Source organism: Muntiacus reevesi, chromosome 1, assembly GCF_963930625.1.
Source record: "Muntiacus reevesi chromosome 1, mMunRee1.1, whole genome shotgun sequence".
NCBI lineage: Eukaryota > Metazoa > Chordata > Mammalia > Artiodactyla > Cervidae > Muntiacus > Muntiacus reevesi.
Window position 1 is genome coordinate 46,281,895 of NC_089249.1, and position 15,037 is coordinate 46,296,931.

Genomic DNA, 15,037 nt, shown 5'->3' on the forward strand with positions numbered 1-15,037 from the left:
TTTTCATTAGTGCAGGATTGGTGGAAGGTAAAAACAGGGTCAAAGATGATGGATTGGTTAACTCAGAGGAAAGAAGAGCTGCTTAAGGATGAAGGTCAAGATGCTAAGAGACAAATTCGGGAAACTGAGCCTGACTGTCAGCACAGAGTGAAGTAAAGGGAACAGGAGATGCACCGGGGCGGGTGCTGTTAAACGGGATTTACATCTAGTTGTTGGTCAGTCAGAAATGGTGACGGAGAAACAACCAAGCTCAACAGAGGAAGCAAGGTGAGCTCAGAGGGAGCAGCTTGGGATGAAGACATAGAAGGAAGAGGCAATCTAGGAAAGGACCTGATTCATGTGACAGATTCTGTCTTTAAGTCTTCTTTCTCCTTTGTATCCATTAGAAGAGACTCTGTTCTGCTGCTGGAAAAAGTGACCCCCAAATTTCAGTGGCAACACACACACACACACACACACACACATACATATACACACACATACAGAAATGAATGCATACTGACATACTCATATGCAGACACACACACACACACACACTCATCACAACCTACAGATGTCTGTGGTCTGTGAGGCTCTTGTACGTGCACCATCTGGAACACGCAGCTTCTGGGGCAAGAAAAAGAGAGAGACTAGAAAGTCACACTTGGACTTTTCCTGCTTTCACTCAGAAGTGACACAGGTGACACCACCCATGTTTCATTGCCCAGAATGAGTCACTGGGGAGTAGAAATACAGCTGTTTGATGAGTATTACTGTCTATCCACATCCTTTAGTGGAACTCTTGAGAGCAGTGCTGTCAGTTTTTTCTCACCTTGGAGAAGCTTCTGAGGAACAGCTCTGTGCAGAGATTGAACGTGATCCTACCCTCTCCGAGTAGGATTTGAAGGCATTTTCTATCTGGCTCCTTTGTCTGGTGTGTCTCTGACTCCTTACTCCACTGCAGCTTGTTGGAATGGGATTAATCAGATTTGTGTCTCCCCTGCTCCCACCTCCCTTCCCCACTCAGTATCACTAACTGCAGGGTGATTGTCAACATTTGTTCATGCATTCATTTCTTATCTGATATTTGTTGAGCTCTTTCTATGTGTCTTTACTTGACCTTATGGAGACATTGAAGAACAAGACACAATACTTGCTTTCAAGAAACACCACTTTAGAGACAAAAAGAAAGTTTTTACAGATTAAATAGACATAGCAGTAATTCTGAGCTGGAGAAATTAGAAAGAGTTCACAGAGGTGATAACTCTGTGCATTTAAAAACAAAGGAAGTTATACATATTTTCTTTCTGTAGTGGGCTTGAAAATGTGTCCTCTAGGTTCAAACATGCATAAATGTAATATTCACTATTTTTACGACTGATATCATCTTGTGCAGTAGCAAGGGGTGTTTACATGGACTGAAAGTTCCACGAGGTTAACACAGACTCTCCCATTTAAAATTTTTCCCCCAAGTTAGCTTGGGTTTACTTTAATAATTATCTTGTCCACTTTAGTTCAAGCTCCCTGCTAAGACTGATTTTCCTCTATTTCAGGAAGCATCTTCTTATTTCTCCTCCCACAGATGGTGTCTGGGGTGGGAGGGCTTCTTCTTTTCCAACAGCAGCAAGGAAGGGCCCTGGGTCTGCATGCTCTCCACTTAGAACTGCTTGTCTTTGATTTAGTAGCTTTGATCTGCTCTGGTCTCTGGGTATCTGATGTTGCACTGTGGAGGAATGAATGAGGGCAATTCAGTGCTATACTCTTTGTTCGATGTTGCCAGTTATAGACTGTAAAGGGCTGAACAGAGATGATGGGTTGGACCTCAGTCAGCTCATGACTAGCTCATGACCAAGCTCATCACACGCCCTTGTGTTGAAGTGGTCTTTAGTAAACAAGCCTTTACACATTTTGGTCCCAGTCATGCAAGGAATACAGATGGTGAGGTGGGTCTCCAATGCTTTGGTGTAACAACTAAATTAATTGTTTCCTTTTGAAGTTGTATAGTTCTTTTTTAATTCAAAAATATTCTGTATATTAGTCACTCTGATTAGTCCTGAAAATGTACCTCTACCAAGGATATTTAATTATTAACTTTCCTAGTAAAGAGATTACTGAACCTCTGAAACCTCCATATTTTCATGGTGATTTGGGAATAATAATGCTACATACTGTATTGCTTTACAATCCATAAGACTGAATAAACAGTTAGTCTAAGTTAAAGAACAGGATTCTTCCTGCTCTTTACTTCTGTACTTCTAATTCAATACGGAAGCTGTTAAACTAAATTTTTTTTATAACAAAATTTCTTCCTGTTACAGTTATGTGTGGTTTGAACTGAAAATATGCCAAATGATAAATATATAAACATCTGGACCACTTGGCCATATCTGATTAAGACCAGAACAGGAGGCTTCATGGTGTTTATCTGTCAGTGTGCTGAGGTTTGTCTTCTTTATCTTCAGATATACAAAGATGCAGTGTTTATATGAGTTTAGAACTGGCTCTCTCAACACTGCTCTTGGAATGGGCTAGGATTGCTTCTGGTGTTGCAATTTACTGCATTCATTGCAGAAAAGTGTAGAAGTGAAATGTACATAGTTTATACCATTTAATTGTATTGAAATATCTTTACAACAATTGACATAACTTCATTGTGCTGTTAAGTCCTCACACCAAGTTAAATTATTTCTCAAAAGATTTATTTTGATTGAAATGATTTGCATAAAATACCAGGCTGACATTCACTCATTCAGGTATACAAAAGATATCATTTAGGATTTTTAATTAGCAAGCACTGGGGATAAGGAGGTGAAATAGACACAGAACTTTTTCCAAGCCTGTATGAATTTATAAAATAAAATTAGCAAGTAAACAACTTAATTCATGAGGTTCACTGTTGGTAAGGTCAAGGTTCATGAGCAGTAGAACCTCTCTCTGGGGCACAGAGAGAAGGGGTGATGTGTGGAAAACTCACAACTCTGGCACCAATCACCAGCACAGCATGTGGTTCCTGGGAGAGTTCTGACAGCACCAGTCAAGGCTCCAGGTAACAGAATTTAATTTCTTTTCTGGAGTGCTGTGATTCCTGGGATGGGATGGAGAGAGGGGCTCTAATATTGCTTCTCCACCACTACTGTGTACTACTGTTGACTAGTGCTTTTATCTCTTACTAATGCCAACTCATTTAATTCTAAGCAGAACTCTGTCATCTAAACACAAGTATAATCATTCTTTTACAGATGGAACCACTACATAGAGAGTGTAGGGACCCTGTTCAAGGTCACACACATGGTATGTGGCTGAACTCCAAGTCAGGACAAGGCAAACTGGCTCCCAAATTTGTTCTCCTGACCCCTGAAGTTCATTGTGGACATAGCTGTGTTAGTGTCCTCCCTGAAGCTTTCCTCCTTCAAATCTTGGATGAGATTGGGCACTTAGATTTCCTTATGTGTCAGAGAAGACGAATCTTCATCAGAGGGTGAGTTGGTCCATGTCGACCTGCATCCCCAGCTCTGGGATAGAGGGTGCTGCCTGGGCACAGCCTGCCAGCCCTGGGTTAGCCCCTCCTTCCAGTCCACTCCGTCCTTATAACAGGGTATGGAGTCCTTAACTGTATGTTACCTGTGAGATCTCAATCCTGAGGTGAGATCATGTGCATGTGGTTCACTAAATGCATCCCTGTGTCATCCTGTGGGAGGAATGACTGGACTTAAGGAAGCACGTCCTATGTTCTAGGTGTTTGTCTGGTGGCTTCTGGTGACACTGCAGAGTCCATAACTGGGTAAGGAATAATGACTCTGGGACCCAGGGGGAGTAGAGCATCAACTCTAGTGACAGAGCAGATCCTGTTCCTACTCCAGCGCCTGAGTTTATGTTCTGGTTCTGACATTTGTAATCAGTTATTATCGCTAATGTATTAAGCATCCAGAGGAGGTGGGGTTCATCTACAGATTGAGCTTTGGAAGTCAGAGGAACACAGGGCAAATAAGTGACTGTTGTAAAATAATAGGTTAATATTCGCATATTTAGAGGGAGAAAAGCATATGTTCGGTTGACTTTTCTCCCTTTTAGTTCACCTGAGTCTCAAGGACAGAGAAGCTAAGTCTGCTGACTGGGATGAGGGGTTCTTCTGGTTGGGATGTGACAGGGCTGTGGACTGGTCCACAGCTGCCCTCAGTGTTGGCCCCACTGGGACCTTTGGGTGTGGGAGGGTGTGAAGCCATCTCTAAGCTCCAGTGGGGACTCTGGGGTGTGTGTCACAGGTGGGTCCTTCCCACATTTGTGCTGAAGTGATGAGAGTCAGGGTGAAGAGGCCTCAGAGTGGGTTTGTGTGGACTACAGGGGTGTCATGGGAATCTTGAGCCTAAGGGAGTATGAGGAATGAGGGCAGTATGTTGGTGACCTTGAATTTCAATGGGGGAGCTCTGTCTTGCATCACTTATGGCCCTATTCAGTCTCTATACTCATCCCTGGGCTACTTTCTGGAGAACATCTGGGAGTTACTCTGATCGGTGGAAACAGAACAAGGCAGCAGTGGCCACACTGGACATCAGTCCCTTCTGCTTGGCTCTGTGCCCTCAATCCACCTTAATTCCACTCTTGATGCCACCTTTCCTCTAAAATTCAGAATGAATGAACCCTCTTCTCTTTTCTGCTTCACTTGCTTCTTCTTTGCCCCTTGCATGCAGCCACTATATAGCAGAATACTTTCTATTTATCCTTCTGTCTGAGGGCAGTTGCCTTAAATTATATTTTACATCTTCTTTAGTTATGACTTATAATACAAGGGTGTCCTGAATCCTATAAAACCAAACTCTCAATATGCAAAGAGAGACAATGTGAAGTTTAGAAAACCAAAATCTTTTTCAGTTATATATTTTCTTCTCTTAGATCCCCCAAAGCCTATCTTGGCAGGCTAGAGTTGAATGATAACTCCTACTGTCTCTTTGTTTCCTGTAACAGCAATCTCTTTCTCTCCTGAAGCATCATTTGTTGACTAGCTGAGAGGGATATTTCACATGAAATTAATGCAGTAAAGGGAAAGGGACTTAGCATGTCTGAAAATCCCTTATAGGGCTTCCCAGGTGGCTCAGCAATAAAAAAAAAAACCCTGCCAATGCAGGAGACGCAGATGTGGGTTCGATGCCTGGGTCAAGAATATCCCCTCAAGAAGGACATGGCAACCCACTCCAGTATTCTTGCCTAGGAAATCCCATGGACAGAGGAGCCTGGCAGGTTACAGTCCAGGGGTCACAAAGACTAGGACACAACTGAGCACACATGCACCTTCTCCAGGACCCAGTCTCCAGATCATTCTGAGCAGAGACGAAAGACCTGCAATCGCATCCACTCAACTTAATGGTTCCTCCCCACCCTCTCCATGGTCACCTCTGAATTCCTGCCATCCTTGTCCTCATTTTCTGCTGGCCCGAGAAATATTCTTGTATTTGAAGCCTTCTTGTAGTACTCTGCTTGATCTTGAGCTCAGTGCTGGGGAAGGTCAATGCTTGATACCACTAAAATTATTGTTCATGGCCCAATGAATTCCACAACTTGATCCTGCAAGATCTTACAGTCCTTGGGGATTGGCGAGGGTAATCAGAGGAAAGAATGGTACTTATAGTTTTTGATGTGAGTTTTCTACTCCAGCCGCAGTCAGGGAGCCCAGCTCTCAGGACCGTGTTGCTCATATAAGGAGATATTGAAGATTCTGAAGCTCATTGGTGTTTGAGCTTCAGAAAGTGGCAGATGCAGCCTCCGATAGTGCCTGAAATGGTGAAAGGTGTCGCTATTGGCTCTCAGGAGGGAGGATGTAGGGGATGGTCTATATAGACCCCGGTCGGCACCCTGACGCCTCCTCACAGGCTGATCCTGCAGCTGGGACTGTGCCCTTGAGGACGTGGAGTCAGGATGGCTCTGAGCCAACACGTCTCCCTCCAGGGACTCTGTGTCCTCCTCCTCGGCACCATGGTGGGTGGTCAAGGTAAGAGCTGCCCCTCTGTCCTGGGTACTCAGCAGGGAGTGCATGCCTTGGTGAAGGGAAAGGCATCTGGGGTTCTGGAGCCGAGCCTCAGTGTTTTTGACCAAAAAAGAGCCACACTGACTGTGAATACTGGTCCCTCTCCTGTGGGGGGTCCACTGGTCGTAGCGGTAGATTATACAGAGCAGTGAAGTTTGGTCCGGACCGAGCTGCGTCACCCTGAGTCCCCTCCACTGTCTCCCTTGTTCTCAGGGAGCTTCTTGGTGGCCCAGTGGCTCCCAGTGTGTGGAAGGTCCAGTGACTGAGCTCAGCTGGGACTCTGGGCTGTTCCCACATGCTCCATGTGCCTGGTGTGTGAGCACTGCCCCTGGGTCCCCGTGTTTCCTGTGTCTATGCTCCTGTAGGCTCTGTGCTTGTGTGTGTGTGTGTGTGTGTGTGTGAGCGGGTGAGTGAGGAGTGTGTGAGGGTGTGAGGAGTGTGTGAGGTTGTGTGTGTGTGTGTGACTGTGAGGCATGTGTTAGGAGTTTGTGTGTGTGTGAGGGTGTGTGTGAGGAGTATGTGGATCCTGTCTCTGTGAGAGGAATGGAGCTGCTGAGCAGGGACTGAGTCCGCTGGTCTGTGAGGCACACAGGGTCTCAAGGACTGGGTGTCATGGCCGCTGCATGTAACCAGATCAGAGATAATGGCGCACCTGCCTGCCTCTCTTTGGCTCCTCTCCCCCATCCCCCGGGCTCCCCTATGCTTGTTGCCCTGTCTGCCCAGCACTGGGCTCTGTGAGAGGCTCTGCTTGCTTACCTCACCTGTCCCCACCAGGTGTCCATTACGGAGCAGAAGCCCACAGCCAGGAGAGGGGACCTCTTGTCTGTAGAGATCAGCTGATGTCCAGCCCCTGGTGTATAAGTTCCCTAGTCTCTGCCCTGGACCCTGTGACGCTTCCTGATGTGATGAGGGCCTGGGATGGTCCTTTCCCCTCCCAGGATCTGCTGTGACTCTGTAGGGAGCACTTTCTGCCTCGTACCCTCTCCTGTTCCTCCCTGGAGCTGGTTTTCCCTGAGTGAGAGGACGGCAGGCCTCGGGGCTGGGGCTGCAGAGAATCTGGTCTCCATTCCGGTGGAGGCGGCCTTCTCAGATGTGGGTGCTGGTCTGGCTGAGACTCAGTGCAGCCCCGTCTCGTCTCAGAGCTCACTGTCGCCCCCTAGACCTCAGCCTCCAGTCCACAGCTCTCCTTGGGAAGCCCCCTCCCTCCTTATCTCTGCTTCTTGATTGCTGGGCAGACGCTGATGAAGCATCTCCTTCTGAGGGCTCTGGAGGTCAGAAGTGGATTTTGGTCGCACAAGGGGGAGATGATGGATGTTTTGATGCATGGCCCCCTCCTCTTACAAGGAAAATTGTAGGAAATTTCATCAGTTGTTTTTTAAGAAGCAAGAATATTTCACCAAAGCAAGCACTATTTTCATTTTCTTTGAAACAACACCATTCAGAGTTATCCTATAACATTTTATTCTTCTATTTCATGCTGCAGTAGACTTGCTCCCTGTGAAATAATAGTGTTGGCCTTTCTGAGTACCTGATGATTTCTCACATGTTACAGGAATCTCCACCTTGAAATTCATGATGGTCATTGGCATAAAACTATCTCTCAAATGCAATTGATGCCATTAGACACAAAAACATAGATCTTCAGGATTAGATAATTTGGCATATATTGTTTTGTATCCTGTTTTTACAATCCAGAATATATTTTGGGCATTTTTCTATATCATTAACTATTCTTTCACACATTAAAGCATTTTATTGTAGAATTAAAAAATACAAGCTATCACAGGGATAGCACTGAATTTTTTAACTGCCTCCAGTTATTTCACTACATGCAGAAATGCAACATGCTCACCTGACCGTCTATATTGAGCATTTAGTTGTTTTCAACAATTTTTGCTCTTATGAAAAATGTTACTCTGAACTTCCCTGTGTTTAAATGTAGGACCATCCATGATTGCTTCTCTTAATCATATTCTAAAGGTGAGGTTTCCGAGAATTCCCTGGTGGTCCAGTAACCAAGACTCCATGCTCCCAGTGCAGGGTTCCAGATTCGATCCCTGTTCAGGGAACTAGATTCCACACGTGGCAACTGAGAGTTCGCATGCTTCAGCTAAACATCCTGCATATGGCAACTAAGACCTGAACAGTCAAATAAATAGATAAATAAACAAATATTTAAATATTGGAAAAGAAAAGTGCAGTTGCTGCTTTATAGGCTGAGTACCTCTAAGGTTTTAAGGCTTTGTACCTATACCTTTAAGGTTTCTGGTACATGGAGATTAATGCTTGCCAGAAATAGCTGCACTGAACTTTAATTAATTCTACAAGTGGTGAATGAGAATGTTATTTTCCACATAGCTTCACCAACTTTGTCTTCTTATGAGGTTCTAAAATCTTAACCAATTTGGTAGGCAAGTATTGGCATATATTAGCTAATTTAATCCTTCATTTGTGAATTACTTTGCTCATTACATTTGTCCTTTTTACCTTGTGATGTCTATCATTTTTGTCATGATTTGTATGGAAGCTCTTTATACTACTACTATCATCTACTGCAACAATCTACAGTGCATTTACTTATATGAACTCATTTGAGCACACAACAGTCCCACAGGGCAGGATATATATTTTTATCCACCAACAGATCACTGAGGCAAAACAAAGTCACTTGCCCAAGATGAGTCAGCTGTAAGAAATAGAGGTAAGACTTGAAACAAAGCAGTTTGGGTGTAAGTCCCTGTCCTATTGAATTACATCATTTATAGACTGAAGATGCCTCCTTCAGTTTATTGTTTGATTTTTTTGGCCGTGGCAAACCAGACAAGGAACCAAGCCTGTGTTACCTGTATTGAAGTGCAGAATCCTAATTGTTGGACCACCAGGGAAGTCCCTCACAGAAGTTTCTAATAATATTAATTGCCTGTTAAAATTTCCCATTTTTGTTTCTACTTTCAGAGACTTGTCAAACATGTTCTTCCCCACTTCAAGTTTAAATAAATTATTTTTATCTGTAACATGTTTATGAATTTATTTAACTGTGTAAATACTAAATTATTGTATAAGCTATTTTATATATGATATGGCATTCTACCTAATTTTATTTTTTCCAATGTCATTCCTGAATTATTATTTTTTCTTTTCTTACTGATTTGAATGCCATAAATGTGCTAAATTATATAATTTCCATACCTTCTTTTCAGAATGTATTTAGGCTTTCATTCCACAAATGTTTATTGATTTAAAGATGGGTTTGTGGGGCATTTAATCCATACCCTTTGCAATTCACCAGATGCTGAGGACCCAATGATGGTGAATAAAGATCCCTGGCCCATATTAACTGATAGTCTAGTGAAGCTGGGCACTAAAACTAGAAATTATAATAAACTCTGATAAGTGCCATCAGTGGGGACACCAGCACTCATTTTTTTTCCCAATGAGTTGGCTCTTCGAATCAAGTGGCCAAAGTATTGGAGCTTCAACTTCAGCATCAGTCCTTCCAATGAATATTCAGGGTTGATTTCCTTTAGCATTGACTGGTTCGATTTCCTGACAGTCCAAGGCACTCCCAAGAGTCTTCTCCAACACCACAGTTCAAAAGCATCAATTCTTTGGTGCTAATAACTCCCAGGTGGTGCTAGTGTTAAAGGACCCGCCTGCCAATGCAGGAGACATAAGACATGCAATTTTGATCCCTGTATTGGGAAGATCCCCTGGAGAAGGAAATGACAATCCACTCCAGTATTCTTGCCTGGGGAATCCCATGGATAGAGAAACCTGTGGTCCATAGAGTCACAAAGAGTTGGACACTACTGAAATGACTTAGCACGCATGCATGCAGCTTTCTTTATGGTTCAACTCTCACATCCTTACATGACCACAGGAAAAAACACAGCTTTGACTATACGGACTTTTGTTGGCAAAGTGATGTCTCTGCTTTGTAATACACTGACTAGGTTTGATATGGCTTTTCTTCCAAGGAGCAAGTGTCTTTTAATTTCGTGACTGCAGTTATTGTCCGCAGGGATTTTGGAGCCAAAGAAAATAAAATCTGTCACTACTTCCACTTTTTCCCTATTGAATTTAGTTCAGATGACCATTTCAAGTACTAAAAGCTGAGAAATGTATTTCAAGCTCCCATTACTATTATTCTCGTCATTTTTTCCCTTGCATTTGCAAAAGTTTTTGTCTCTACATATAGTTTTTTAATATATTTCGAGCTTTATTGGAAGGTAATCACCATATAATGGGATATAAGTGAAAGGTGTACAGTATGATGACTTGAAATACATATACATATATATATATATATATATATATATATATATATATATACACTCTCCAATGAAGACATACAGGTGACCAAAAAGCACATGAAAAGATGCTGAGTATCACTAATTATCAGAGAAATGCAAATCAAAAGTACAATGAGGCATCACCTCACACCAGTCAGAATTGGCCATCATCAAAAATTCTATAAATGATAAATGCCGGGGATGGTGTGGAGAAAAGGGACTCAACCAAGAGCAGACTCATTGAAAATGATGCTGGGAACCTTTGAAGGCAAGAGGAGAAGAGGGTGGCAGAGGAGGAGATGGTTAGACAGCATCACCGACTTGGTAAACATGAATTTGAGCAAGCTTCAGGAAATAGTGGAGGACAGGTGAGCCTGTAGTGTGTCAGTCCATTAATTCACAAAGAGTTAGACATGGGTTAGCAACTGAACAACAATAAATAACTGATTCACTTTGCTGTACAGAGGAAATACAACATTGTAAAGCAACTATACTCTAATAAAAATTAATTTTTAAAAGATACAAATAAACTTATTTACAAAACAGAAGCAGACTAACAGATATCCAAAACAATGTATGGTTACACAAGGGGAAGTGTTGGGAGTTGGGGTGAGGGATAAATCAGGAATTTGAAATTAACACACACACACCTTACTATATATATGATAGATAATCAATAAGGACCTACTGTATAGCACAGGGAAGTCTAATAAGTATTCTGTGATAAGCTATAAGAGAAAAGAATCTAAAAAAGGATGACTATATGTATTGAAATATATAACCAAGCCACTTTACTGTATGCCTGAAACAAACACAACATTGTAAATCAATTATGCTCCAAAAATTAAACTATTAAAAAAGAAATACATATATATATATATTGAAACTATTAACATAATTAAGTTAGTTAACACATTTATCATATCACATAGTTATTGTGTGTATGTTATGAGAGCTTTTAAGTTTGATTTTGTTAGTAATGATCAAATATACAATCCAGCATTGTCAACTAAGATCATGACAACTGGTTCCATCATTTTTTTGGCGAAAAGAAGGGGGAAAAGTGGAAACAGTGACAGATTTTATTTTCTTGGGCTCCAAAATCACCATAGATGGTGACTGAAGCTATGAAATCAAAAGATGTTTGCTCCTTGGAAGAAAAGTTATGGCAAATCTAGACAGCATATTAAAAAACAGAGGGATCACTTTACCAACAAAGGTTCCTATAATCAAACCTATGGCTTTCCCAGTAGTCATGTATGCTTGTGAGAACTGGACCATTAAGAAGGTTGAGTGCTGAAGAAGTGATGCTTTCAAACTGTGGTGCTGGAGAATACTCTTGAGAGTCCTTTAGACAGTGAGGAGATAAAATCTGTCAATCCTAAAGGATATCAACCCTGAATATTCATTGGAAAACTGATGGCGAAGCTCCAATACTTTGGCCACTTGGTATGAAGAGCCAATTCACTGGAAAAGACCCAGATGTTGGGAAAGACTGAGGGCAGGAGAAGAAAGGAGTGACAGAGGATGAGATAGTTGGATGGCATCACCAACTCAATGGACATGAGTCTGAGCAAACTCCAGGAAATAGTGAAGGACAGGGAAGCCTGATGTGCTGAAGATCATGGGGTTGCAGAGAGTAGGACATGACTTCGCAACTAAACAACAATTGTCAACTATAGTCACATGTACATTCCATCCCCAGGGCTTATCTATGTTCTAAGTAGAAGTTTGTACCACCATCATCCTTTCCTCCCACTCCCACCCCTACCCAGGCAACCACCAATTTACTCTCCTTATCTATGAATTTGTTGTTTGTTTTTTTTTTTTAGATTTCACATATAAGTGAGATCAAACAGTACTTGCTTTTCTCTGTCTTATTTCTTTCACTTAGCATAATGCCTTCCTACACTAGTTTTGTGTTGCTGTGCTACAAATTACTGCAAAACTTCGAATATTAGCCCTCGTGATTAGAGTCCATGCTCAGCAACAAGAGAAGTCACCGGCATGAGAGGCTCATGCACCCCAATAAAGAGTAGCCTCCACTCTCCCTAACTAGAGAAAGTCTGTGAGTGGCAACAAAAACCCAGCACAGCCAAAAATAAATAAACAGAACAAAACAACAGCTTAAAGCAGCAAACATCTAGCACCTCATAATTTCCTTGGGCTAGGAATCGGCAAGAATTACCAGGGTCCCCTGACTTGTGTTGCCTCACTGGTTCAATCATCTGAAGGTTCAACAAGGGGTGGGTACCAATCAAACCCACCTGGTTGGCAGCATTCAGACTTTAGGTGACTGTTTAACTGAGAGCCTCAGTCTCTTGCTGGCTGCTGCCAAGAGGCCTCCTTTGGTTCCTTGTGAGGGTCTCTCCATACACAGCTCACAACGTAGCAGCTGGCTTCATTAGACTGAGAGAGAGAGAGAGTAAGATAGGTCACCAAAGGGAAACCAGAGTCATCTTGAAACCTAATCTGTTAAGTGACATCTCATCACTTTTGCCAAATTCCACTTGTTACATGCTAGATATATTCGAGTGTGAGGATTACACAAGGATGTGGACACCAGGTGACAGGGACAATCAGGACATGTAGAGCCTGTTGCCCGAGCCCTCTGTTCCTAAGCTGGATGAGATGCTCCCTATGGACAGGGAAGAAGAGGGAGGATTCCTCCCTGGATCTCAGGCCATGAGCTGTAACTGAGATGGAGAAGCTGGGCCCTAGTAGCCTTGGGCACATCTACAGGGAGGTCAGCATCCAGAGTCTCTGACGGCCTGTCCTCAGTGGTGTCCCTGGAGTGGGTTCTACCCGATCATGAGAAATGAGAAATACCTGGTGCCTCCCTTCCTGCTCCAGGTTCAGTGATGGCACATTGGGAGCTTCGAGTTGGCCATGGTGGGAATATTTGTACCATAAAAGTCAACAAATGCAGGAACTTTTTTCCTCTCAGAGAGATTTTTTTTTAAATACTTACCAGCACACCACTGCACTCTCTCTTAAAATCTCTCCTGTGTCCTGTGTCTGTGTCTGTCTTGCAGCTCTAGAGCTGAGGCTGAAGGATGGAGCCCACCGCTGTGAGGGGAGAGTAGAAGCGAAGTACAAAGGAGAATGGGGCACAGTGTATGCTGAGTACTGGCCCACAACATCTGCAGAAGTGGTGTGCAGACACCTGGAATGTGGAGTTGCCATTGGTGCTCCCAGAGGGTCTTATTTTGGGCCAAGACTTGGCCCCATTTGGTTTTTGTATGACTCCTGTGAGAGTAAAGACGTTGAATCAAGTTTGAAGCTCTATATGTGTGTTTATATGGATTTTAAAAACTATAATGACACCTACACTCATGACCAGGATGTTGGAGCAGTCTGCTCAGGTAAGGCCTGTCTGGTCTGGGAGGGGATTCCCAGCAGGAAACACCTTGGTCTCATTCACAGAATGACCATGGGGAAACCAGATCACATGCTTTAAAGGACCCTTGGGGGAAGACTCTGGTTACACTTGATTCTTAAAGCACTAGGTTCTCAAGGGGGTATAAGGGTTTGCTTGGCCCTGGACAGTAAAAACTCCAGACTTGTGGAGAGCTGGACCCTTCAGATCTCTGCGATGTATCATAAGAGGCAGGGAGGAGAGGTCAAATGTTACAAACAGGTACAACTGCTGGGTTATACTTCTATACAATGATGTGACAGATTAGTTTCATCATGATTTTTATTCTATTGAGATGGCCAGTCAGGTTTGGCCACAAGAGAGGACATAAGAGAGAGGCAGGCAAGCATAGTTTATTACACTCTCTGGTCTTAGAGAAACAGAGTCACCAGAGGTATGAAGTGATCGTATCAGGGAGACTGCAAGGAGGCTGACTCAACAAAGCATGAGAAGCCAAAAGAGAGCGTGAAGACACATGGAGAAGTGACAACACCGGGATTCAGGGTGCAACACAAGGAAAAGGTATGCGGGGATTTCACTGGTGTATTTGAAGGTCCTAGGTCACAGTCAGGGCAAGAAGGAGGATTTGTGGCAGGAGCTAGTCTCATCACCTGGCCACCTCAGTGGGGAGCTCACATTCTGTTTGTGGGGTTGTTGAAGGAGAAGCAAAATATGAAGCTTGGAAATTAACAACACAGTAGCTGAAGCTCATCAAGTGTAACAGTCAGTGAGGCTAATAGGACCTGAAGTGATTCATGAGAAGTGCTCAGTGCTAAGCGTATTGGACTGTGCCAAGGTGGAGACAGTACAGATAGCAGTGAGACTAGGGTGTGAGTAGGTGGTCGCAGTTTCCAGTTGCTATTACAATGGTGGAAGATCTAGATGCTTTACACATTAATCCCATCAGACCAGGTGGACTAGAGGAATATGCACACAGTCAGATATGTGTCAGATATCACAGTGAATTCCTAATGTAGGTAGTTGAGTCTTTAAAAATGGTCAGCCATCTGGTGGGTGAGACAGGGGGAGCCCTGAGAATATTTGCAGTACATTTCTAGCAGCTCATGGCTAATCAGCTCTTTTGGGGAAGATCACTGGAAAAGTGACTTTTCCAATCTCATCCTCAGCAGATCTTTGATGATACTAGTTGAGACTCCTGAGAAAAGAATTACTTTCATTTTAGGCTACTTTATTGAAGTGTGACTGACATACAAAAAGCTGTATATATTTAATGTATACAACTTAGAATTTTGGGAAGTCAGTATACATCTGTGAAATCATTACCATGATCTATGCAAAAACCTATTCATCACTGCAAATGTTTTCTTC

At 43.0% G+C, this 15,037-nt stretch overlaps 1 protein-coding gene across 1 annotated transcript in view; it reads left to right on the plus strand.

The window, feature by feature from the left end:
• The first annotated feature begins 5,889 nt into the window (after positions 1 to 5,889).
• The window catches only part of LOC136172481 (antigen WC1.1-like), a 62,558-nt gene continuing 53,410 nt past the window's right edge, over positions 5,890 to 15,037 (plus strand). Inside the window, exons 1-2 of the mRNA XM_065941929.1 lie at positions 5,890 to 5,962; positions 13,326 to 13,655. Coding sequence (XP_065798001.1) covers positions 5,890 to 5,962; positions 13,326 to 13,655 — 403 coding nt within the window. The remainder of the gene's footprint in view (positions 5,963 to 13,325; positions 13,656 to 15,037) is intronic.